Source organism: Syzygium oleosum, unplaced genomic scaffold, assembly GCF_021117445.2.
Source record: "Syzygium oleosum isolate NSW1041296 unplaced genomic scaffold, Sole_v2.1 Sole_v2.20, whole genome shotgun sequence".
In the NCBI taxonomy this organism is placed as follows: domain Eukaryota; kingdom Viridiplantae; phylum Streptophyta; class Magnoliopsida; order Myrtales; family Myrtaceae; genus Syzygium; species Syzygium oleosum.
In genome coordinates this window covers 1425353-1448617 of record NW_026607504.1, presented here as the reverse complement: position 1 = coordinate 1448617, position 23265 = coordinate 1425353, and the positions used below count along the sequence as shown (strand labels likewise).

At 39.3% G+C, this 23265-nt stretch overlaps 3 protein-coding genes across 3 annotated transcripts; all 3 read right to left on the bottom strand.

Annotated features, from left to right (window-relative positions):
- Positions 1 to 442: 442 nt before the first annotated feature.
- On the bottom strand, positions 443 to 2070 carry LOC115683959 (probable 2-oxoglutarate-dependent dioxygenase AOP1). Its single transcript, XM_030608619.2, has 3 exons — positions 1697 to 2070; positions 973 to 1294; positions 443 to 691 (listed from the first exon to the last, which is right to left on the bottom strand). The coding sequence occupies exons 1-3, from the start codon at positions 2068 to 2070 to the stop codon at positions 443 to 445; spliced, it is 945 nt and encodes a 314-aa protein (XP_030464479.1).
- A 7352-nt stretch (positions 2071 to 9422) lies between these two features.
- On the bottom strand, positions 9423 to 10638 carry LOC115683957 (probable 2-oxoglutarate-dependent dioxygenase AOP1). Its single transcript, XM_030608618.2, has 3 exons — positions 10265 to 10638; positions 9818 to 10139; positions 9423 to 9723 (listed from the first exon to the last, which is right to left on the bottom strand). Exons 1-3 carry the CDS (start codon positions 10636 to 10638, stop codon positions 9475 to 9477), a joined length of 945 nt encoding a protein of 314 aa, XP_030464478.1. The 3' UTR covers positions 9423 to 9474.
- Positions 10639 to 19616: 8978 nt separating this feature from the next.
- LOC115683956 (probable 2-oxoglutarate-dependent dioxygenase AOP1) lies at positions 19617 to 21238 on the bottom strand. The gene is made up of 3 exons (XM_030608617.2): positions 20841 to 21238; positions 20409 to 20730; positions 19617 to 20039 (listed from the first exon to the last, which is right to left on the bottom strand). The coding sequence occupies exons 1-3, from the start codon at positions 21218 to 21220 to the stop codon at positions 19794 to 19796; spliced, it is 948 nt and encodes a 315-aa protein (XP_030464477.1). The 5' UTR covers positions 21221 to 21238; the 3' UTR covers positions 19617 to 19793.
- Positions 21239 to 23265: the final 2027 nt, after the last annotated feature.

Genomic DNA, 23265 nt, shown 5'->3' with positions numbered 1-23265 from the left:
TCTTTAAAATTTCACGAGAATTCTATGAGCACAAACAAAATTGTATGCACTTATTATGTAAACATAAAGTGTTTAACTATCGTTTGGAGTAAAATAGTTTTAAAGGCTTCTTAAACCGTAAATTTTTTTAGTATATTACAAGGAAATGAGAACTAAACTTAAAAAAAGAAATGGAAGTAATGTTACTAATGGCGATTATGTGGATATTTGGTTTTTCTTTCTCCCCCACCGCCGAAAACATTTAACTTTATATTTAACTTTATATCCAACACAACAAGGATTCATTTAGCACGACTGGTACATGACATTCCAGCAAAGCTCATCACCTAACTAATTGGAGAATGTTGAAAACAACTTTTTCTTACAAACTTGAAAGGAAATTGCAGAAATACAGACACTCATTCGTACATTAGTGTTCATTCAACAACCATGTAGGCCAACATCAAACACCACAATAAGTTTTGAGAGCAGATTCAGCTCTTTGTCCAGCTTCAGTGTAGTAGAACCCCAAGAACTCCACATGATCAAAGGGCTTAAAGAGCAAAGGGTGCTCTTCATCCACCAATTCGTCGGGTGCTTTTACTATGTACCCGCCCTTCGGGATCGAGAATAGTCCAACCGAGTACCTTGCCTTGTTCCCGCTCATCATGACTCGGTGATGCGGAGAGTGTAATCTGCCGTTGACCCACGCCTGTAGGATCATATCACGCGTTAAGAAACGTATTCTCTATTATATGCCCCACAACAACGGTCGTTCTCTCAAGGGAAATTAAGTTTGACAATCGACATGTCATATAACAGTTGTATCATATGACATGTTAATATTTTATTATCAAAACCAAATATTATTACACTATTACAACATCTTATCGGTTTGTGAAACGATATTTTGAATATAGTTGAATACTTGATTGGTTGATGAGATGCGGGAATTCTCGTTATTCACTTCAAAAGAAGAAGAATAAGACTCACGTAAAGTGATTCTCCTATCATTACGATGAAAGAATTCGTCGAGGGCCGAGCACAGATCCACTCGCCTTCTTTGCTCTGGAGTTGGAGGCCGGCGACTTCGTTCTGACACAAGATGGTGAGGATGTTCTTGTCCGTGTGAGACATGAGGCCAAGCTTAGTGTCAGTGGTTTGAGGCCCTTCGTACTTCATGACACGAAGTAGGTAGTTGGTCGAGTTCATGTGTTCGTCCAAGTATTTCTCGACGCCGAAGGTCTCCAAGATCATCCTCCTTATCATCTTATCCAACTCTGATAACTTCTCCGAGAATGATTGTATGGTTTTGCTGCCAGAGAGAGAGAGAGAGAGAGAGAGAGAGAGAGAGAGAGAGAGAGAGAGAGAGAGAGAGAGAGAGAGAGAGAGAGAGAGAGAGAGAGAGAGAGAGTTCATTCTCAGTCAATCACTTTTGTATGTAAACCATACAAAGGTTGATTCGATCTACATCCAAAAAGAAAAAATCTAAGAACTTCATTAGACGTATAGACGAAGGCTCTATAATTCTTACTCGTTAAATCTATCGAGAAGCAAATTTTAACACATGAGTTACCTAGGACCAACCGAATAAGACTTTTGTCTAGACAAGAAGCTATTTACCTGGATATAGGATTTTGCATTCCTAGATTCTAAATTAAATCACGAGGCACAAAGTACATATAGTTAATCCTTATGTTTAAAAATCTTTGATTACCTGAAATTCGGATATCCCTCGGGCCATAAGGTGGTGGTAACGCCATCCACCTTCTCATACATGTCGGCGTCGTCGATCCCTATGCTCTCATAGAGCGGGACCATGGGGTACTGCCCGACATAGCCATGGTAAGGCTTCCTCGAGACGTTCCGGAGCTTGGTCTGCAAGGGCAAGTCAAAGACCTCCCGGACCGAGCCAAGCATCGACTCTTGCAGTTCAACGGGCACCTTCTCGAACCGGGCTTCAAAGCAGCCGTAAGTTTCCAGCGCTTGCTTTACCTCGTCCCTCACGGTGGTCCACTCGGCTGTGCCCGGCTCGAGCCACGGGCTCGAGCAGTCTATGAACGGGAGCTTCAATTCTGTCATCGACCCCATCTTCTATGAATTGATAAACTTTGATTTGGTTTTGGTTTTGGTTTTGGTTTTGGTTTTGAATTGAGAACTGAGAAGTTGAACTTGTGGTGGGGAAGGTTGCCGAGAGTAAAGACAAGGCCAGTCGTAGGTTGAAGATGCTTGCCTTTGGAGGTGAAGATTCTCTGATAGCATTTACAAAGACTATTTAGATTTTAATTGAACTGAGCCGACATTATACAACAAACTTTACATGAAATTAAGCACTAAGCAGTCGGCAGATCGATCCTCACTTGATTTTGATGGTGATTGATTATGTGCGATACCAAGTTGGCGTATAATTAGTGAGTTAGACTTCTGAATATTACATAGAATAATTGCTTGTTGTTCAGGAGCCACTTTTCGCCTGGGCGATCGTTATGCTAAATGCATTATTACATATTTAAACGGGAAGGATTTATAGATTTAATTGATTATACTAATATTGATGCACCTGATATTCGCGTTTGAGGTGAGCTCAAACATGAAGTACAATGTAATTCTTTGAATGCGTTTGTTGACATAGAACTAAGAAATCCCGGCATCGCCAAATGCACAGTTTTTGTTGTTACTGTTGATACACAACCTTATTGCGACTTTTCTAGAGGTGAAACACCCAAAAAGAAAGCTAATGGATTACTAAACTAAAGACTTAGCGCAAACTCTCCCAAACCCATATCAATCGCAACTTTGGGGTTTCGATTTAATTAATTTAACATGCAATTTAATTCAACTTTTCAGGATTAATATCTCACAAAAGTAGAAACAAGATTTGCTCCACATTAATTATTCTTTTGAGAGTATGTTTACAATGTTGATCATTGCAACATGATTGGTTGTATTCAAATACTTCCGTATCGTAACAAGCCAGAGAATTACGTCCAAAACATGAAGTGAAGGGATTAGAATCACAAACAGGGTTAGTCCGAGAAATGCTTGGAATTTTTTTTTTATTTCGAACAGATTTTGGAGGGAACATGAAGAAGGCCAGCCTTCAAAATTACTTCATTGCCTTGTCTTTTCATTTCATTGGAGGATTTCATACGGTGCTAGTTTGGTATACTTCAACATGACCTCAAAATGGAAATAAATTTGTAATCTCATTGGACGGAATCAAATGAATTACATCATTGGATGGAAAGCATAAACAATCAAATCTTAAGCATAAGAAATATTTAAAAATTCAGAAAGCATGAAATCCTAATAGACAATTGAAATTCTAGAAAGAAAGAAAGACTCCTTCGCAGAGGAGTATAAAAACATAAACTTCTTTAGTCAATGACAGCATCTACCCTTTCGTGCTGGTTGGGCAGAGGATTCTACTTGACATTTGATTAACTATGGAAAGAGAACATCTTCGTGTCTTAAAGGTATTCGACCTTATTCTTCAAAGTGTAGCAAACATAAGTGGAGTGATTCACTTCTCCCATGCGATAGTCACACTTCTTAGAGAGATCGTATCCCTAATAATGTTCAGGATTTGGTCGCTTCGGCGCGTTAGAGAGTAATTCCTCTTTTTGTAGGACTGACAAGACTTTGGACAAAGGTCCAAATAGAGGCGTGAACTAATGTCTTCTAGAGCCGCTTTGTTGATCAGAGAGATGGCATCTTCCATCTTGTTGGCTTCGAGCGATCTTGATCGTCATGGTGCGAGCCGGTTGAACATAAGCTGCATTAACTTCTAGAGCAGGTTCTTTGTTCTTCCTAGTAGGAAACCTCTTAGTAGTAGAGGTCTGCCCATTAACTTCTAGAGTACGTTGTCAGACATATTGGGTCATCCTAACTAGATAAGTCTGCAGATGGATTTTCGGGCAAAAGGTGTCATCATATTTCTCAAAATCAGACATTTTAAATTTTGTTGGCATTTTGACCTTGGCATAGAGAGACGGGTCTCTCAAGCCTTGATTTTGCAAGCTTTGCAACTACCTAAACTTCTGCTCAATCTTTGCTAAGCGTTTATCTTGCTCGGTTTTCGGCGCAACAACAGGTGCCACAGGTGTGTTTTGTCAACAGTGATTTGAGGCGAGTCCTCAATCAAGTCAGGCATATATCATCATCAACTGATTGTCATGATAACACGACTTTAATCTGTGATTGGGAGGACACAGCAGTGAGATGATATGAAGAGACCCGACTTGCTTCAACAATTGCGGAAGCACGTTGGAGTCTACCTATATCTCATTTTCAATATTGGCAACTCGGTTTTGCATTTCATGTTTGGACATTTTCACCCTTGATTGTTGACTATCCGTAATGCGTTAAAGTCACCCATATGAAAAATTAGAAAATAAGCGGGAAAAGTACCAAAAAAGGCCATAAACCTATTGTATTAGTACAAATTCAGTCATAAACCTTTTAATTTAGTCAATTTAGTCCTAAAGATTTTCACATCGATACTAATTCAATCTATCAAACTAATTTTGGTCAAAAATCGCTGACATGAACGCCCATCATCCTACGTGACATAACTGGCACTGACGTGGACATTTTTTTAAATAATTTTTTAATATTTTTTTTAATATATAGCATGTTACAACCACTTTCATATATTACCATTGAAAGGTTGATTAAATCTACATCCCGAGAAAGTGTTGATAAAATCTATGAAAGTGTCTTTCTTTTCACTAGTTAATGAAAGTGAGTAATGTTTCATTAAAAAAGAATCAATGATGCACAATTTATAAAGAGACGAAAAGTTAGTAGTCTAATAGATTGTGTCGTCACATATTAAGAAATAGTGACATTTATGTAACAAGTGGGCTTAAATGTATAAAACGAAAATAAGTCCAATTGCAAGTCTCACTTAAGCCTAAAGCCCTGAGCCCACTCCATCCTCAACCTATGTATAAGCTTTCTTGTAGAACTGAGCAGTGAAAAGAGAGAGAGAGAGAGAGAGAAAAACCGACAAAAGAAGAGAATGGGGTTTTACGTGTGCATGCCCAGTAAGGATATAATCGAAAGAATTTTTGGAGGAAAGCCCTAAATTTGGATCCATGTGAAATCTGAGTTTTTGGGTCCAATCTAGGAGTTGTTTGGTTGTGAAATTATATGAAAATGATAGTTTAGGGCGTTGTGGAGCTATGAGATTTTACAAAAGTCAATTTCGAAATACGATTTGATCAAAACCAATTTTAAAAATTGGTGGGTATAAAGGAGCCGTTTTACTAGCAATTAAGCTTAGTTTATTCGATTTGTAATTGAGGTAGTGTTTTACTTAATTTTAATATTGTTTCTTGCTTATTTGATAGGATTGCTAGTTAATCGACTCGAATAATCTTTGTGGTTTGGTTTAAGCTTTCCTAGATGAGTGGTGCTTATCTTTTCTTTGAATTTGTAAATTCATATCTTGAAAAATATAGGAATTAGATATGTTATGATTTATGAAAGAGACATTATTTGGAGAAAAGTGTTAAAAAAGTCATAAACCTTTTGCATTGGTGCCAATTTAGTTCGAAACCTTTTTTTAATGTCAATTCAGTCCTAAACCTTTTGCATTGATACAAATTTAGTCCTAAACCCTTTTTTTTTGTGCCAATTCAATCCTAAACCTTTTGCATTGGTATCAATTCAGTCCTAAACCTTTTGCATTAGTGCCAATTTAGTCCTAAACTTTTTTTTATGCTAATTCAGTTGTAAACCTTTTGTATTAGTACCAATTCAGTCCTAAATCTTTAGCATTGGTGCCAATTCAGTCCTTCCGGCTAATAGCTATTCACGTGTCGAAGAACTGAATTAGCACAAATGCAAAAGGTTTAGGACTGAATTGGCACCAAAAAAAGGTTTAGGACTAATTGGCACAAATGCAAAAGATTTTGGACTGAATTGGCACCAATGCAAAAGGTTTAGGATTAAATTGGTACCAAAAAAAGATTTATGACTCAATTGGCACCAATGAAAAGGTTTATGACTGAATTGGCACCAAAAAAAGGTTTAGAACTAAATTGGCATCAATACAAAAGGTTTAGGACGTTTTTGACACTTTTCCCCATGATTGGATATTTCATTGAAAAGAAAAGTGATGTTTAGAGTATATTTATTTAACCTTTGGTTATACTATGAAATAGTTGGGGTTGATTATTTGCAAATGATTTGAGGAAAGCTTCGTGAAAAGGATTTGCAAAAGACTATAAGTACTGATTTATAAACCTAATTTATGAATGGTATTATGTTTGATAAATTGAACTGTAAAAGGTTATATGTTTTGGTTTGTGAAACCAATTCATGATATGAATTTTAGATTGGTTTTGTGAATTATTGGTGGATGATGGTTTGATGCTCATTCTCACTCTAAATCCAATGAGAGGCTTGTGAGTATGCATACTGTTGATGATATCATTTTGGGCTGAGCCATCGAATAATAATAGGTGGAGACCCTGGTAAGGGAGAAATCTTGGTCGCTTTGTCACCAAACTTTATGCTATGACCATAGTTGGATATTAAACATGACATTGATTAATAGAATGGATCATTAAAATGTGATTTGATATTAATCAATGACATGGACAATTGATATGTGATTCGATGCTGCTAATTTAAATGATCTAATACATGTAAAGTTTTGTTGAAATGAATTTACTTTTATTTAATTTGGTATGTGTGTTAGATGCACATTGCCTCGTGTGCCTTGGGCTGTTATATGCACGTTGCCTTCATTCTTTGAACCCTTAAGTTAAGTTCACTTTTCTCTTAGTCTTATGCTGAGTATTATTTTTAAAAAAAGAGAGAAACTATCAAAAAAGTCCTCAACCTAATGCATTTGTGCCAATTCAGTCATAAACCTTTCAATTTGGCCAATTTAGTCCTAACTTTTTAACAATTTGTCAATTCATTCCTAAACTTTTCAATTATGTCAACTTAGTTTTAAACATTTTGACGATTCGCCAATTTAGCCTTAAACATTTTAAAGAATTCTCAATGTAATCCTTTCGTCTTTTTGGCCGAAAATCACTAAAGTGGCGGTCTAGCAGTGCCAACCGTTCTATGTGGCATGACCGGCACTAACATGGATAATTTTTTTAGTTTTTTTAAATTTTTTCTTTTCTTTTTTTATTTTTTCTTCATAGGGCCGACGAGACCACCAACTATTGATCGAGGGCCGATGACCTCCGCCAACCACTAGGTGAGGGAGAGGGCTGGCGAGGGTGGGCGAGGAAGCCCAAGGGTCAACAGCCCCATTGGCCTTGTGAAGAAAATAGACAAAAATAAAAGAAAAAATAAAAAAACTCAATAAAATGTTTGAGAAAAAATTAAAAAAAGTATCTTCGTTAGCGCCAGCCATGCCACGTCGGGGCTAGCCATGCCATGTATGATAGAGATTTTTGGTCAAAATTAGCCAAAATAACTACATTGGTAATTCATTAAAAGGCTTAGGACTAAATTGGCAAAATCATCAAAAGATTTAGGATTAAATTGACACAATTTAAAAATTTAGGACAAAATTGGCAAATCGTTAAAAGGCTTCGACTCTTGCAGTTGGATTGGAACCTTCTCGAACCGGGCTTTGAAGAAGCCGTAACTTTCCAGCGCCTGCTTCACCTCGTCCCTTATGGTGGTCCGTTGGGCCGTGCCCGGCTCAAGCCCTGGGCTCGAGAACTCAATGACCGGGAGCTTCAATTATGCCATTGACCCCATCTTCTATAAGCTGGTAAACTTTGGTTTTGGTCTCTATTTATAAGATTGGTGCAAAATGCTGAGCGAGAATGAATTGAGAACTACGAAATTGAACTTTTATGGGGGAAACGGCTGCTGACAGTAGGGACAAGGACTGTGGGAGGCATGAAGACGATTGCTTTTGGAGGTGAAGATTCTCTAATAGCACTTACATAGACTTATTAAATTTCAATGAAACAGCCAACATAATACAACAACTTTCCATGTTTTAAGCAATAAGCATTCGGCTGATCTTGATTCTGAAGGTGATTGATTCCGTATAACACTAAGTTCATGATACAATCAATAAGTTAAACTTCTGAGTATTGATTAATTAATTCCTTGTTGATTAGTTGAATTAATTTTATGAATAGGAACTACTCTCATGATATCCCAAGTAATATTCATCTCTTTTATAATTTGCCATTTCTTGAAATCACTCTTCTGATTTAAAGTCGTGTTATAACATGCGTCCTCCTTCTAGTCATGGAACAAATATGCAAATTAAAAAAATTATATTTTTGATCAAGACTGAAATCTTATTGGAACTGTCTATCTTCGGTTCATCCCTTGGAATCATATCACTTCCCGAATCTGATAAAATAGAATGAATTGAGACAATATTTGATAAGTACGTAATTATCTTGAATATATTAACTGTTTCTTTATCTTCTGAGTGCTTGGAAGGGAAAAACAAGAAACATCTCGTTCTTTCTTCAACAATTTCTAATCTCTACTGGATCTCTCGGTAGGATGCAAACCCAAATGAAGTTATGACTATCTATCAAAGAAAAAGAAAGAATGGATCTTGTAGGATTTCAGAAGAAATCTCACTTATCATATTCCATTGTAGAAAATATGATCTTTTCTGAATTATTCCCATAATATATCTTATCCATGCATAATATCATGAATAAAGGATAATTTTTTTTATTGCTACTTAGTATTGCGAATCGGTTTGAAAAAGTATCTGAAAAAATCTAACTTATATATTTTTCACCTTGTCAAGGTAAGGAACCATGGCATGTACATTTGAAACATATTTCATTTGGAGGGAGTTGAAAAAACACTATTTTGTTGAAAGATTTTATACATCCGTCCCATCTTAGCGCTCTTCTTTAGACAAAATCTCCATTTTTCTCCTTTTCGGATGGTAAATATTTCTCAGAACAGGACTGTGAATCAAATCCATATTTCAATTTTAATTGAGATACTGATACACATTTTTCCCTTTTTAATCAAATCTGAAAAGAGGTTGGCAATAAGTTCTTTGTCCATGCACACGTATGATGATCAATCATTGTACAATTGCATGGAGAGACACAATCATGATAGAAGGTTTTGATTTCTTCCTAGTATATAACGGGCATATGTAGATCGTCTACATGAGGTCACATGATATTTTATTAATTAAGTCTGAATTTAGTACTCATTTTGCTAGCGGTTTCCAATGGTGATCCAAGACATATTTATTTACATAAATAAAGTCCATGTGTTGTTCTTTGTTGTTTTTTTATGAGTTAATTATTGTAGACTGAAGCCTTCTCTGTATGGAACTTGATCCATGATTTATTTCAACAATTATACAGCAAAATAAGGATTCATTTAGCACGGTACGTACATGACATTCCACCAAAAGAGTTGAAAACAACTCTTTCTCACAAACTTGAAAGGAAATTGCAGAAATACATACACTCATTCATACATTATTTGTTTATTCAAAAATCACGTGGGCCAACATCAAACACCACAATAAGTTTTGAGGGCAAATTCAGCTCTTTGTCCAGCTTCGGTGTAGTAGAACCCCAAGAACTCCACATGATCAAAGGGCTTAAAGAGCAAAGGGTGCTCTTCATCCACCAATTCGTCGGGTGCTTTTATCATGTACCCGCCCTTCGGGATCGAGAACAGTCCGACTGAGTACCTCGCCTTGTTGCCGCTCATCATGACTCGGTGATGCGGAGAGTGTAATCTACCGTTTACCCACGCCTGTAAGATCGTATCATGTGTTAAGGAATGTATTATTTATTTTGTGCCCCACAGCCGGTATGTTATGTAACATTGTATCATAAATAAGACTTACGTAGAGCGAGTCTCCTATCATGACGATGTAAGAATTCGGCGAGGGCTGAGTGCTGTACCACTCGCCGTCTTTGGTCTGGACTTCGAGACCCTCGACTTCGTTCTGGCACAAGATGGTGACGATGTTCTTGTCCGTGTGAGAGTTGAGGCCAAGCTTAGTGTCAGTCGTCTGAGGCCCTTCGTACTTCATGACACGAAGAAGGTAGTTGGTCGAGTTCATGTGTTCGTCCAAGTATTTCTCGACGCTGAGGCTCTCCAAGATCATCCTCCTTACCATCTTATCCAACTCCGATAGCTTCTGCGAGAATGATTGTATGGTTTTGCTGCCACAGAGAGAGAGAGAGAGAGAGAGAGAGAGAGAGAGAGAGAGAGTTCTGTCTCAGTATATATAAATTACGAGGCGCAAAGTATATATAATCGATCCCCGTGTTTAAAAAACTATGATTACCTAAAATTCGGATGTCCCTCGGGCCATAAGGTAGTGGTAAGGCCATCCACCTTCTCGTACACGTCGGCGTCGTCGATCCCCATGCTCTCGTAGAGCGGGACCATGGGGTACTGCCCGACATAGCCGTGGTAGGGCTTCCTCGAGACGTTCTGGAGCTTGGTCTGCAAGGGCAAGTCGAAGAGCTCCCGGACCGAGCCAAGCGTTGACTTTTGCAGGTCGATGGGCACCTTCTGGAACCGGGCTTCGAAGCAGCCGTAAGTTTCCAGCGCTTGCTTCACCTTGTCTCTCACGGCAGTCCACTCGGCTGTGCCCGGCTTGAGCCGCGGGCTCGAGAAGTCTATGACTGGGAGCTTCAATTCTGCCATCGAACCCATCTTTTATGATTTGATGAACTTTGGTTTTGGTTTTGGTTTTGGTTTTGGTTTTGGTTTTGTTCGCTATTTATAAGATTGGTGCAATATGCCGAGTGTGAATTAAGAACTGAGAAATTGAACTATTGTTGGGGGGGAAAGGTTGCGAAGAGTAAAGACAAGGACAGTCGGAGAATGAAGATGCTTGCTTTCGGAGGTGAAGATTCTCCGATAGCATTTACATAGACTATTCACATTTTAATTTAATTGAGCCCACATGATATAACAAACTCTACATGAAATTAAGCACTAAGCAGTCGGCTGATCGATCCTCAGTTGATTTTGATGGTGATTGATCATGTGCGATCCCAAGTTGGAGACATAATATATTAATTAGTTAAACTTCTGAATATCACTTGAATAATCGCTTGATGTTTAGGAGCCATTTGTGGCCTAGGTGATCGTCATGCTAAATGCATATTTACATTTCTAAACGGGAAGGATTAATATGTTTAATTGATCATACTAGTATTGATGCACCTGATATTCGCGTTTGAGGTTAGCTTCAACATGAAGTACTATCTATCTCTTTGAATGCTTTTGCACACATAGAATTAAGGAATCCCGGCATCACCAAATGCATGGTTTTTGTTTCCTGTTAATGTTGATACGCAACCTAATCAGTTATGAGACAGGACCACTGATAATGCACATGTCAGTGAAAATCAACTGAAAATGATCGTTGCGCTATGTCCTTGCACATGTATGTTGATCAATAGTTATGCAGTTGCATGGAGAGAGACAATCATCATAGAAGATTTGTTTCCTTCACAGAAGACAACGGGCAAATACAGATCGTCTATGTCAGATGTCGCATGATCTTTTCTTGATTCAGTTTGATTTATTGCTGATTTTCCTAATGGTTTCCGATGGTGGTCCAAGACATATATGTATATACATAAAAATAGTCCATGTCTTGTTCTTTGTTGTTTTTTTATGAGTTGATAATTGTAGCGTAAAGCCTTCTCTGCATGTAAAGATCCATGACCTCATTCAACAATTATATCTCTTAGATTATGTCTAGAACTCGAACCTGTGACAAAAATCTAAATCCAAGTAGAAATTCTAAATCCAAATAGGACTTGTGATTTGACGTCGTAATAAGCGAGAAATTATTGAAACACTTTTCACATTGGAGTTGGAATCTTAGTTTGAGTCGGCAAGTCACATAAAAAAATATAAAAACGAAATCTATTCAGTCATTTCACAATAGAGCAAACAAGACAAGTGTTGGGATTTTTCTCTCTAAGAGATTTATGAGAAAGTGAGAAAGTGTGAAATAACACTCATGGATTTTGCTTTGGGTGTATTGTAGGGTTAGGAAACACTCGGATGATTGTTACTCTATAATTTGCCAGATTTATAGTGAATTTTTTGGCGGCTAGCTCTTCCATGGAGTAAATATTGACACTCAGACCGAACCATATAAATTTCGAGTGTCATTCGATCCTCGGTGAATCTCTAGTAATTTCTTCTTTTTTACGTTAGACTTGAATTGTAAGATTTGTTAGCTTCTGCATTATTCCACAACAATTAGTATCAGAACTAAGGTGAGGGTTATTAGAGGTGATTTGGAGTTGTTGCTTGTCTTGTCTAATCACTTTTTGAAAATGTTATATTTGCAATTATATCCGAAGCAGGAGTTTAGATTGAGAAGTTCAACGCAAGGAATAACTTCAAGTTGTGGAGTATTAAGATGCGTTCCAAGTAACAATCTATGGTTTCATAAAGATGTTAGATGACAAGGATAAATTATCAAAAATTATGAAAGAGGCCAATAAGATATAGTTTATGGAGAAGACAAAAAGCATAATCCTAGTGAATCTATTGGATAAGGTGTTGGAGGAAGTGCCCAAAGAGAAGGATGTCATAGTTTTGTGAGCAAAACTTGAGTCACTTTATTTGATGGGGGGTTTAAATAATTGCTTGTACAAGCTTAAAAGGATGCGGGGTGTTGAAGGAACATCAATCAGAGCCCATTTGGACGAGCTTAACAAAGTCATGATGCACTTGAAGAACATCAGTGAGGTCTTGCATGATGAGAAACAAGACATGATGTTGTTGGTGTCTCTTGCGGATTCTTTTGAGCACTTTATGTTGGAAATATAATGCGGAAACGACAGGATCTTGCAAATTAAGTTAATGCGAAAATACCAGAAAAATAAACGAGAAACGATAAAGGACACCAGAGATTTACGTGGTTCGGTCCGAATATCGGTACTTACATCCACGGGGAAAGCCAGCAATAAATAATCCACTATAATCTAGAGTTACAATTCGCTCAAAACGCCGAAAGTGCTTTCCCACACCTAGATTTAAGCCCAAACCCAAAATGTTTACGAATAAACAATTTGATTTGACAAAATAAACTCACTGCACAAATCACCGTGTTCAGATAATTCCTTCGTACGATTTCTCTTCGGCGATCGCGACTTCTTCCTGTGTGGCTCTTCGCGGCTCAAAAGAAAAACCTACGGTTCTTTTCCCTTATATATCCACGCGGCCACTGTAGGTTAGAGAAGAGTATGTTTTCTCACAATGACCTTTATGCCCTTGGATAATACAAAAGAACAAACTCTTCAGCCGCACAACGTAAATGCTTGATCTTCTTTTCTTTTACCCTTGGGCCCACAAACTACCCATAAAAGAAATATATAAATTGTAGAATATGTGTGCCCATCTTTTGTCCTCTAGTGCCAATATGCCCTTTCTGCTGAAGACGTCTACAGTACGTACCAGGAGAGGATTTCCTTTCGCGAACGATCTTCGATATTATCCCCGATAGAAAAGATATATTTATCCAAGCAAGACACGTTTCATAAATAGCTCAAACTCGAGTCATAATTTAACAATTTTCCACCTTGGCTCGACTTTTGTAGCCAAATTATAGTGCTCATCATTCATGCTAGCTCTCCCAACGCCCCGACGGGCGCTCACTCTCCACAGACGCCAATTGTGCTCAAGCAGAGCTTGAGCTTTGCCAAAGAAACAGGCTTAGTCATCATGTCCGCTGGATTCTCTGCTGTCGCAATCTTATTAACAACAACCACGCCCTTCGCTAAGACATCTCGGATGAAGTGGTACCTGATGTCGATATGCTTCGTTCGCTCATGATAAACCGGATTATATGCCAGATATATCGCACCTTGGTTATCACAGTGTATACCAACACTTTTCTGATCCAATCCAAAGTCCGAGAGTAAACCTTTTAGCCATATCGCCTCTTTCGCTATAAAGGTCAGTGCCATGTACTCTGCCTCAGTCGAAGACAAGGCAACGTGATCCTGTAAGGATGCCTTCCAACTAACTGCACCACCTGCTAGCGTAAATACGTACCCTGCTAAAGACCTGCGTTCATCCAAGTCACCTGCGTGATCCGAATCCACATAACCAGTGGCCTCACTGCCATTATTGTCCCTTTGGTACACAATTCCAACGTCTGCTGTCCCCTTTAAATATCTGAGGATCCACTTCACAGCTTCCCAATGAACTTTACCAGGATGCTTCATATAACGACTAACAATGCTCACTACTTGTGAAATATCAGACGTAGTGCATACCATAGCATACATAATACTACCCACTGCACTAGAATAAGGAACACGGGACATATGCTCCTCCTCCTCCTCAGTCTGCGGTAATAACTTATCTGAAAGTTTAAAGTGCGTCGCTAAAGGTGTACTTACAGATTTCGCCGACTGTATATTAAATCGTGCAACAATCTTCTCAATATATTTTTTCTGAGAAAGACGTAAAATTCCTGCAGTTCTGTCACGCAAAATCTCCATACCCAATATTTTCTTTACAGCACCTAAATCTTTCATCTCAAATTCAGCACTCAATTGCCTCTTCAGCACAATAATATCAGACATATTCTTAGCTGCTATCAACATATCATCAACATATATTAACAGATATATCAACGACCCATCCTCCAATCTCCTATAGTAAACAACTATCCATATGACTTTTAGAATAGTTCTGACTAGCCATAAAAGAATCAAAACGCTTATACTACTGCCTAGGAGACTGTTTTAGCCCATATAAAGATTTCTTCAATAAACAAACATAATCTTCCTTACCCGGAATAGCAAATCCTTCTGGTTGTCTCATGTAAATCTGCTCCTCCAACTCTCCGTGAAGAAATGCTATTTTCACGTCTAACTGCTCCAGCTCGAGATCCTGTGCAGCAACTAAGGCAAGTAAAACACGAATAGAAGTATGTCTTACCACAGGAGAAAACACCTCGTTGTAGTCAATGCCCTCCCGCTGTGTATACCTCTTCGCCACAAGTCTCGCCTTATATCTCGCTGCCTCGACACCGGGAATGCTCTCCTTCCGTTTAAAGACCCACTTGCTATCGACAATCTTCTGGCTCTTAGGTACTTTGACCAACTCCCATGTCTGATTCCGATGAAGTGATTCCATCTCTTCACTCATAGCCCCTAGCCACTGCGACGACTCAGAACTAGCCATTGCCTCAGAGTAAGACGAAGGCTCATCTATCTCCACCTCGTCACCTACAGTCAATGCATAAGCAATATCTGTATAACCATAACGTGCCGATGGTTTAATTTGCCTTCTCTGTCTACCCGCGGCTATAGTGTGCTGCGGCTCTGCTGATTGTTCATTATCACCGACTTCAGGAACTGCGGCCTCATCTGCAATCTCAGTTTCTGTTACCTTCGAGGTCTCCGAAGTCTCCACCTGAATCTCCACCTCACTGCTGACACCACGATCTGTCTGCTCTGCTTGTTGTGTCTCAAGACCCCTCCTTTGAAGCATTGCAGTCTCGTCGAAGATCACGTCTCTGCTGATTAGAAAATCGGGTGATCTGGTATCAGTGCACCACAGCCGATAGCCTTTCACCCCGTGTGCATAACCCAGAAATATGCACTTCTTCGCCCTCGGCTCAAGCTTACCATCACTCACATGAGCATACGCAGGACATCCGAATACTCGTAATCCGGAGTAATCAACAGGTTTCCCTGACCATACTTCCTCAGGAGTTTTCCACTCAATAGCAGATGATGGAGATCGATTTATTAGATAACATGTCATGTTTACTGCTTCGGCCCAAAATTCCTTGCCTATTCCTGCATGCGAAAGCATGCTCCGAGCTCGCTCCAATAAAGTTCTTTTCTTCCGTTCTGCAACGCCATTCTGCTGTGGTGTCCCAGGCACTGTGCAGTGTCTCACAATCCCTTCTTTCTCACAGAACTCGGTAAAATCTTTACCACAGAACTCCATGCCGTTATCGGTTCTCAGGCACTTGATCTGTTTATCTGACTGCTTCTCAATCAATGCCTTAAACTTCTTGAACCGATCAAACACATCAGATTTGTGCTTCAGAAAGTAAACCCATACCTTTCTAGAGTAGTCGTCGATAAATGTCAACATATATCGGGCACCTCCTTTCGAAGGAACCGGAGATGGGCCCCAGACGTCTGAATGAATGTACTCAACCGGTCGCTTGGTCGAATGAACAGCTGTTGTAAACTTAATCCGACGCTGCTTCCCAAAGATGCAGTGCTCAAATAAGTCCAGCTTCCCTGTCTTCCTACCCTTCAACAATCCCCTATCACTCAGCATCGTCATACCTGCCTCACTCATGTACCCCAAACGCATATGCCATAACTGAGTCAAGTCAGAATCTGACTCACCTGATGAAACTGCAGCATATCCAGTCACGGTCTCTCCCAGTAGATGATAGAGAGAACTCACTTTCTTCCCCTTCATCACTGTCATGGCACCTCGAGAGACCTTCAGCACTCCACCTTCAGCGATGTACTTACACCCGATATCATCGAGTGTCCCTAGAGAAATAAGGTTCTTCTTGAGCTTTGGTACATGCCTCACGTCTGTCAGTGTGCGTACCACCCCATCGTGCATCCGAATCCGAACTATTCCTATCCCCACAACATTGCAGGTTGCATTATTCCCCATCAGAACTCTACCACCATCTGCAGTCTGGTGAGTAGTAAACCAGTTCCTATGAGGCGTCATATGATAAGAACACCCCGAATCTAGCACCCATTCGTCTCCTAACGAACCAGTAGTCACACACAAGACGGCTTCTGCATCACTAGTGCTCTCCTCAGCAACGTTTACCACATTGCTTGTGGCATTCTGCTTGTCACCTCTATTTCTTTGCTTCGGACAATCTCTCCTGATGTGCCCCTCCTCGTGACACTCAAAGCACTTCACGCGTCTCTTAGACTTTCTATTGCGTGACTTTGACCTCCTTTTATCTCTGCTGCTACTGGACCCTCGATGTTGTTCTCTACCTCGAATCACTAGTCCTCGTGCTACATCTTGCGCTAGACTGTCATCTCGCAACTTCCTCTGCCACTCTTTAGAGAACAATGCTGACTTTACCTCTTCCGAGGTAATCGTAGTACGCCCTTGGAGTAGTGAATCAGTAAAGTGCTCCCATGATTCCGGTAAAGAAGCCAATAACATCATGCCCTGTTCCTCATCATCAAGTATCTTACCGACGTTCTTCAAATCCATCATGAGTTTATTAAATTCATCTAGGTGAGATCTGATCGATGTACCTTCAGTATATCGAAATGGAAACATCCTCTTCAACATGTACAAGCGATTGTTCAAACCCTTCGTTACATAGAGTGCCTGTAATTTTGCCCACAATGCTGCGGCATCCTTCTCCTCAACCACCTCTATTAACACTTCATCCGATAAATTCAGCATGATTATACTCTTTGCTTTCTCCATTAGCTCTGCTTTATCAGCCGCTTTCATTATAATGGGTAACCCATCTTCACCATCTAATGCTTTGGCCAAACCTTGGGTTGTCAATAGCGCACGCATCTTGACGCTCCATAACCCAAAATTGTTCCTCCCGTTAAACTTCTCAATCTCAACTTTCGCTCCAGACATAATTGCAATAACAGAATTTTCAGATAATAATCAGACAAGCAAAAGCCCCAAATCACAATCCAGAAAAATCCAACCCTCAAGCTCTGATACCAATTGTTGGAAATATAACGCGGAAACGACAGGATCTTGCAAATTAAGTCAATGCGAAAATACCAGAAAAATAAACGAGAAACGATAAAGGACACCAGAGATTTACGTGGTTCGGTCCGAATATCGGTACTTACATCCACGGGGAGAGCCAGCAATAAATAATCCACTATAATCGGAGAGTTACAATTCGCTCAAAACGCTCGAGTGTTTCCCACACCTAGATTTAAGCCCAAACCCAAAATATTTACGAATAAACAACTTGATTTGACAAAATAAACTCACTGCACAAATCACCGTGTTCAGATAATTCCTTCGTACGATTTCTCTTCGGCGATCGCGACTTCTTCCTGTGTGGCTCTTCGCGGCTCAAAAGAAAAACCTACGGTTCTTTTCCCTTATATATCCACGCGGCCACTGTAGGTTAGAGAAGAGTATGTTTTCTCACAATGACCTTTATGCCCTTGGATAATACAAAAGAACAAACTCTTCAGCCGCACAACGTAAATGCTTGATCTTCTTTTCTTTTACCCTTGGGCCCACAAACTACCCATAAAAGAAATATATAAATTGTAGAATATGTGTGCCCATCTTTTGTCCTCTAGTGCCAATATGCCCTTTCTGCTGAAGACGTCTACAGTACGTACCAGGAGAGGATTTCCTTTCGCGAACGATCTTCGATATTATCCCCGATAGAAAAGATATATTTATCCAAGCAAGACACGTTTCATAAATAGCTCAAACTCGAGTCATAATTTAACACTTTACTGGTTCACTTTTACATGGATGCACACAATTGCCTTGGAAGAGGTAAAGTCCACCTCGTGGCAAGAGAAGTTATGAAAAGATAACTTAGCATATTGCGTAAAGTTTGGTTATTCGGGGTAGAGACAAACGTAGAGACACTAGAGGTAGGAGATGGAAGAGCCATTCAAATAGAGATCCAATGTTCGGAACCATCGATGCTACACTGTGATGAGGTAGGGCACTAAATGAGAGATTGTTCGAAGCACAAGAGTAAAAGAGTTAAGGTGGAGTTTGCAAACAAAGGTAATATTGTCACCAGAGCAAGTAAGAGTTTCAGTGTTCCTAATGATGTGTTAGCAGTCATCATAAGTTCATTAGGTGATGATTGGGTGGTTGACTTTGGATGTGTTAGCATATGGTTTCTCATAGACACTGATTTACTAAATATCAGTGTGCGGAGGATGGTAAAGTGTTTATGGAAAACGATGCTGCTTGTGAAGTTGTAGGAATCGGAATAGTTTAGATTAAGATGCACGACGGAATGGTGAGAACGTAGACTAACGTAAGACATGTGCCACAGCTGAGAAATAACCTTGCCTCGTTGAGTGCTGTTGACGTGTCCGCATGGTGTGTTTGTATATTGGATTTCCTTTGAATATAGAGTTTTGAATGTCTCTCGATGTGTGCTTACTCTGACGCAGGGGAGGATAGATTGTGAGTTATATCTCCCGACGAAAACGGCAATGATTGTCTCAACTGTTAAATTCTCTGAGGCCTCAAGTCAGGAACGACACAACATACTCGTGGCATATGAGATTGGATGCATGAGTAAGAGGGAGATGATTGTTTTGAGTCGAAGAGCTCAATCAGGAGGTCACCGGTCTGAGACACTGGAATTCTGTGAACATATATTCAACTAAATCTAGTACACCTCTTGTTCTTTGTTGTTTCTGAGTAAATTATTGAAGCGTGAAGCCTTCTCTGTATGCAACTTGATCCATGACCTCATTCAACTATTATATCTTAATAACACAATAATGATGCATTCTACAGTCGTTCAAGTTGCTATCGTCACTCAATTATGATATGCTACACACTCAAGTACCTTATTTCTTCAGCACATATAACGTAAGTATATATCATCACGTCACGAAAACGTAAACATCTTTGCATAAATCTTAATAACACAATAATGATGCATTCTACAGTCGTTCAAGTTGCTATCGTCACTCAATTATGATATGCTACACACTCAAGTACCTTATTTCTTCAGCACATATAACGTAAGTATATATCATCACGTCACGAAAACGTAAACATCTTTGCATAAAACATAAGTCGTGAAGAACGTGATGCGTTATCAACTAGCTGATCCTGTGGCTCTTTTAAATGCCACAATACGCCTGGGCAGAGCTCACATCTTTGGGGACGTCGTCCTTGGAAAAGTAACGGAGCAACCCATAATGATCGAACGCTTTGAACTTCAATGGATTCTCAGGATCTGCTAATTCTGGCGGGATTTCGATTATTCCACTGTGGAAGGCGAACAAGCCCAGCGAGTACCTGGGCGATTTCTTCTCCTTCATCACCACTTGATGCAACGGAGCATGTATCCTTCCGTTGCTCCATGCCTGTTCAAAAGAAGTTTAGTCATTTTCCATTACTCAAGTCAAAAGAGACACTCTCATAGGTGAGATAGACGACGCCGTTGATAATCGACCGAATGTGTTCTAACTTTTTGATGGATCAACGTCCTTTTGGAAACAGTTGCAATCAAGCTATGTTTGATCCACACAGAAAACAAGAAAATAAGGGAAAGGTACTACAAAGTTGAACTTGACATGAATTCGAATCGACTAGAGTCGAGATTAGTTCTGGTCTACAGATTAAGATCGACTATTTTTCATCTTTAAGTTGAAATTGTTTTTGGCGCGGTAATTAATCAAACATTGCTAGCAAATCTGAGGTTGGCATCACAAATCTGTCTATTGATCACCTACCAAGAATGCATCGCCTGCCATGACCAAGAATGATGTTGGTGACGATTCAAAGGCAATCCAATCGCCATCCTTCGTCTTGAGCTCCAAACCATCAACTTGATTCTGGTGAAGTATGGTCATGAAGCTCTTATCCGTGTGGACGTCACAACCCTGATTTGTCTCGTTCATCTCCGGAGCCCTATATTTCATTAACCTAAGGAGGTAAGTGGCCGACGCGACATGCGAGTCGTAGTACTTCTTCACCCCATAGCTCTCGAACACCATCCTCTTCACCATCTGCTCAAGCTCCGATACCTTCTTCGAGAATGCAAGCGCGCCATCGCTAGGAACCGATAAAGTAGATGAACGTTTCCACAACAAAGATCAGCCAAAACACGCAAAATTCGGATCAGGGAAACACAGAAATAATCCTTCGAGAATTGCTATTCGTACCTGAACCGCTTGTTACCAGCCGGCCACAAGAGGTTCATGAAACTTTGCACACCTTCGAGGGTCGTCGCATTGTCAATGCCCAAGCTCTCATTCAGAGGAATGGAGGGGTGTTGCCCGACGTAGCCAAAGTAGGGTTTCTCAGAGGTGTTTCTCGACTTAACCTCGGTAGGTAAATCGAACATTTCCTCAAGTGCATGAAAAATTTCGTCTTCAGCTTCTGAAGTGAAATCAGAGTACGTTGCTACGAAGCAGCCGTACTCTTCTAGGGCAAAAACGACGCGTTTGGACGTGGAGATCCACAGATCCGTTCCAGGATTGAGATTTTCCTGGGAAAATTCTATAACAGGAAGTTCAGGCAATAGCCTAGACTGAGAACCCATTGGAATTAATTTATTATGGAAAAAGGATTATTTCCTGAAGGACCACTGATTAAGGACGTGATGTTCGTGGTCCTGGGATTTATAAGGTCCCCCTCTTGCGGACGTAAGACACGACAAGAAAGAAAATTTAGCGTAACAACATTTTTTAATGAACTATGACACGAGGAATGATTGGGATTGCAAATAATTGTCCTCATCTCTTCTGATTAATTTGGAGGGTTATGAGCACAAATATTATTAAGCGTAAGAATTTTTGTAGCTTTATCCTTGATCTCATTGTTTACGACAATGTTGGAAAAGTTAATGGCGGAGATGTCGATAAGATTCTATAGACGAAAATGTCTTTTATTCACCAAGACCTTTTCAACGTTGTAAAGTAATGAGGATATTGGTTTTAACGTTATTACCTATGTGCCCACGTTATTATATGAGCAATAAAGTCCGATCCTTAATGTGCTTCCAAAACGAACAACTTGCTATATGATTAAGTAGATAAGTGATTAAAAAGCACTTTTAATGAACGATTCAGTGAATTTTGCTATGAGAAAATTTTATATAGATTAATAAATTTTTATCAAATAACCTGTTAATAGACATTGGAAGGAAGTGTTAGAATATCCAAATTATGGGCAATTCTTGTCAAGTTCAGATTTTTGGATAAATTGACGATGGTCATTTCAACCTAATGAAATGAAACCGACTTATGAATTTAATTTTTTTGTTGTACATCAATCGACTCAGTGGTATGTATTACCCCCAAAAAAGTAAATGGGTGAGTCTCTTTATCATGCTAAGAGATGACTATAGATCAATTATTTTAACAATTTATATTACCCAAAATTCAAGGTTTACATCCCTTTCATCCTCCGGGACCAAACAATGAAAAAAAATTATAACGTCCTTTTTTCGATATAACCCATTTTAATGGTCCAACCTGGCTTTTCATTTTTTATTGTGATTGATGAGTCTACAATATTGATGTAATCGTCACCCGAGGTCCCGTGAGGCTAGGACTTATTCCTAGTTTATTATTATACAAAGATGACGATGACACAATCTAGAAGAAGAGAAAGATACAATTTATATCATGATTGAGGTGATGATTAATTATTTTGCCGATAAGTGATGAGATAACCTCGTGGCCTTTGTAAAACGCCACGAAATTTAGGTGTGGCTCACATTTGATAAACTTTACTAACAGTAAATTACAGAATACTATGGTCCCATGTCTAAAAATATAAGCTTTTTTGCGTGCTGGTAAATTTCATTAAGTGTTGGTAAATGCCATAAACTATTGGTAAAACATTGGCTGTGACTTTTTTCAGCTAACTTATTGGTAATTTTATCAATACTTATATAGAAGTATCGATTTGTTTTTGGTGATATTGCCGTACCAACTTTTATTTCTATAACTTATTAAAGCTTTGTATTTATTAACTACTATAAAAAATTACCAACCCAAATTAGAGTGATTTACCAAATTGTATGAATAAAAAAGGTTGGCTCACCAACCTAAATTAGAGTGATTCTCCTTCCTATAATACTGACTTACCAAATTAGAGTGATTCACCAACTCATAATTTTATTGTACAATAGGTTGGCTTCGTACCCACCTAAATTAGAGTAATTTTCCCTATGAGATTAATTACACACTAGTTTTGGGTTTACAATTCTCATTTCAGCCATTTACCTACTTTTATTTTTTTTTCTTTTCTAATTTACCAACTTTGTATATTGATACCCACCTGCGCATGGCCGAGTTGGTGGACACTTTCCTTCCCTCCTCAGAGATTCTGGGTTCGAATCCCCGCTCGGTTCCGTAATTTAAGTGGGGGGCCCTAGCGGTGGGTTACTGAGTTAGTCTCCCCCGAGGTATAGGCGCCCCGATTACCTGTGCGGGCTTGTCCCCGGGGAATGGTGGCGGATTCTTGGTTACCAAAAAAAAAAAAAAACTTTGTATATTGATTGATCAGTTTTCGTGTGCCTTGGTTAGCAACCCTTTACATTTACAAACTCTTTTAGAGATTGCCAACCTAAATTAGCAT

Bases quoted from the DNA above. Each gene is read 5' to 3' on its own strand.
- LOC115683957 (XM_030608618.2), bottom strand. From the start codon at position 10,638: ATGGGTTCGATGGCAGAATTGAAGCTCCCAGTCATAGACTTCTCGAGC. The intron at 10,140-10,264 runs GTAATCATAGTT...TCTCTGTGGCAG, and splicing joins GAGGGACATCCGAATTTTAG to CAAAACCATACAATCATTCT. The intron at 9,724-9,817 runs GTAAGTCTTATT...ACGATCTTACAG, and splicing joins TGATAGGAGACTCGCTCTAC to GCGTGGGTAAACGGTAGATT.
- LOC115683959 (XM_030608619.2), bottom strand. From the start codon at position 2,070: ATGGGGTCGATGACAGAATTGAAGCTCCCGTTCATAGACTGCTCGAGC. The intron at 1,295-1,696 runs GTAATCAAAGAT...TCTCTCTGGCAG, and splicing joins GAGGGATATCCGAATTTCAG to CAAAACCATACAATCATTCT. The intron at 692-972 runs GTGAGTCTTATT...ATGATCCTACAG, and splicing joins TGATAGGAGAATCACTTTAC to GCGTGGGTCAACGGCAGATT.
- LOC115683956 (XM_030608617.2), bottom strand. From the start codon at position 21,220: ATGGGTTCTCAGTCTAGGCTATTGCCTGAACTTCCTGTTATAGAATTT. The intron at 20,731-20,840 runs GTACGAATAGCA...ATCGGTTCCTAG, and splicing joins GCTGGTAACAAGCGGTTCAG to CGATGGCGCGCTTGCATTCT. The intron at 20,040-20,408 runs GTAGGTGATCAA...TCTTTTGAACAG, and splicing joins TGGCAGGCGATGCATTCTTG to GCATGGAGCAACGGAAGGAT.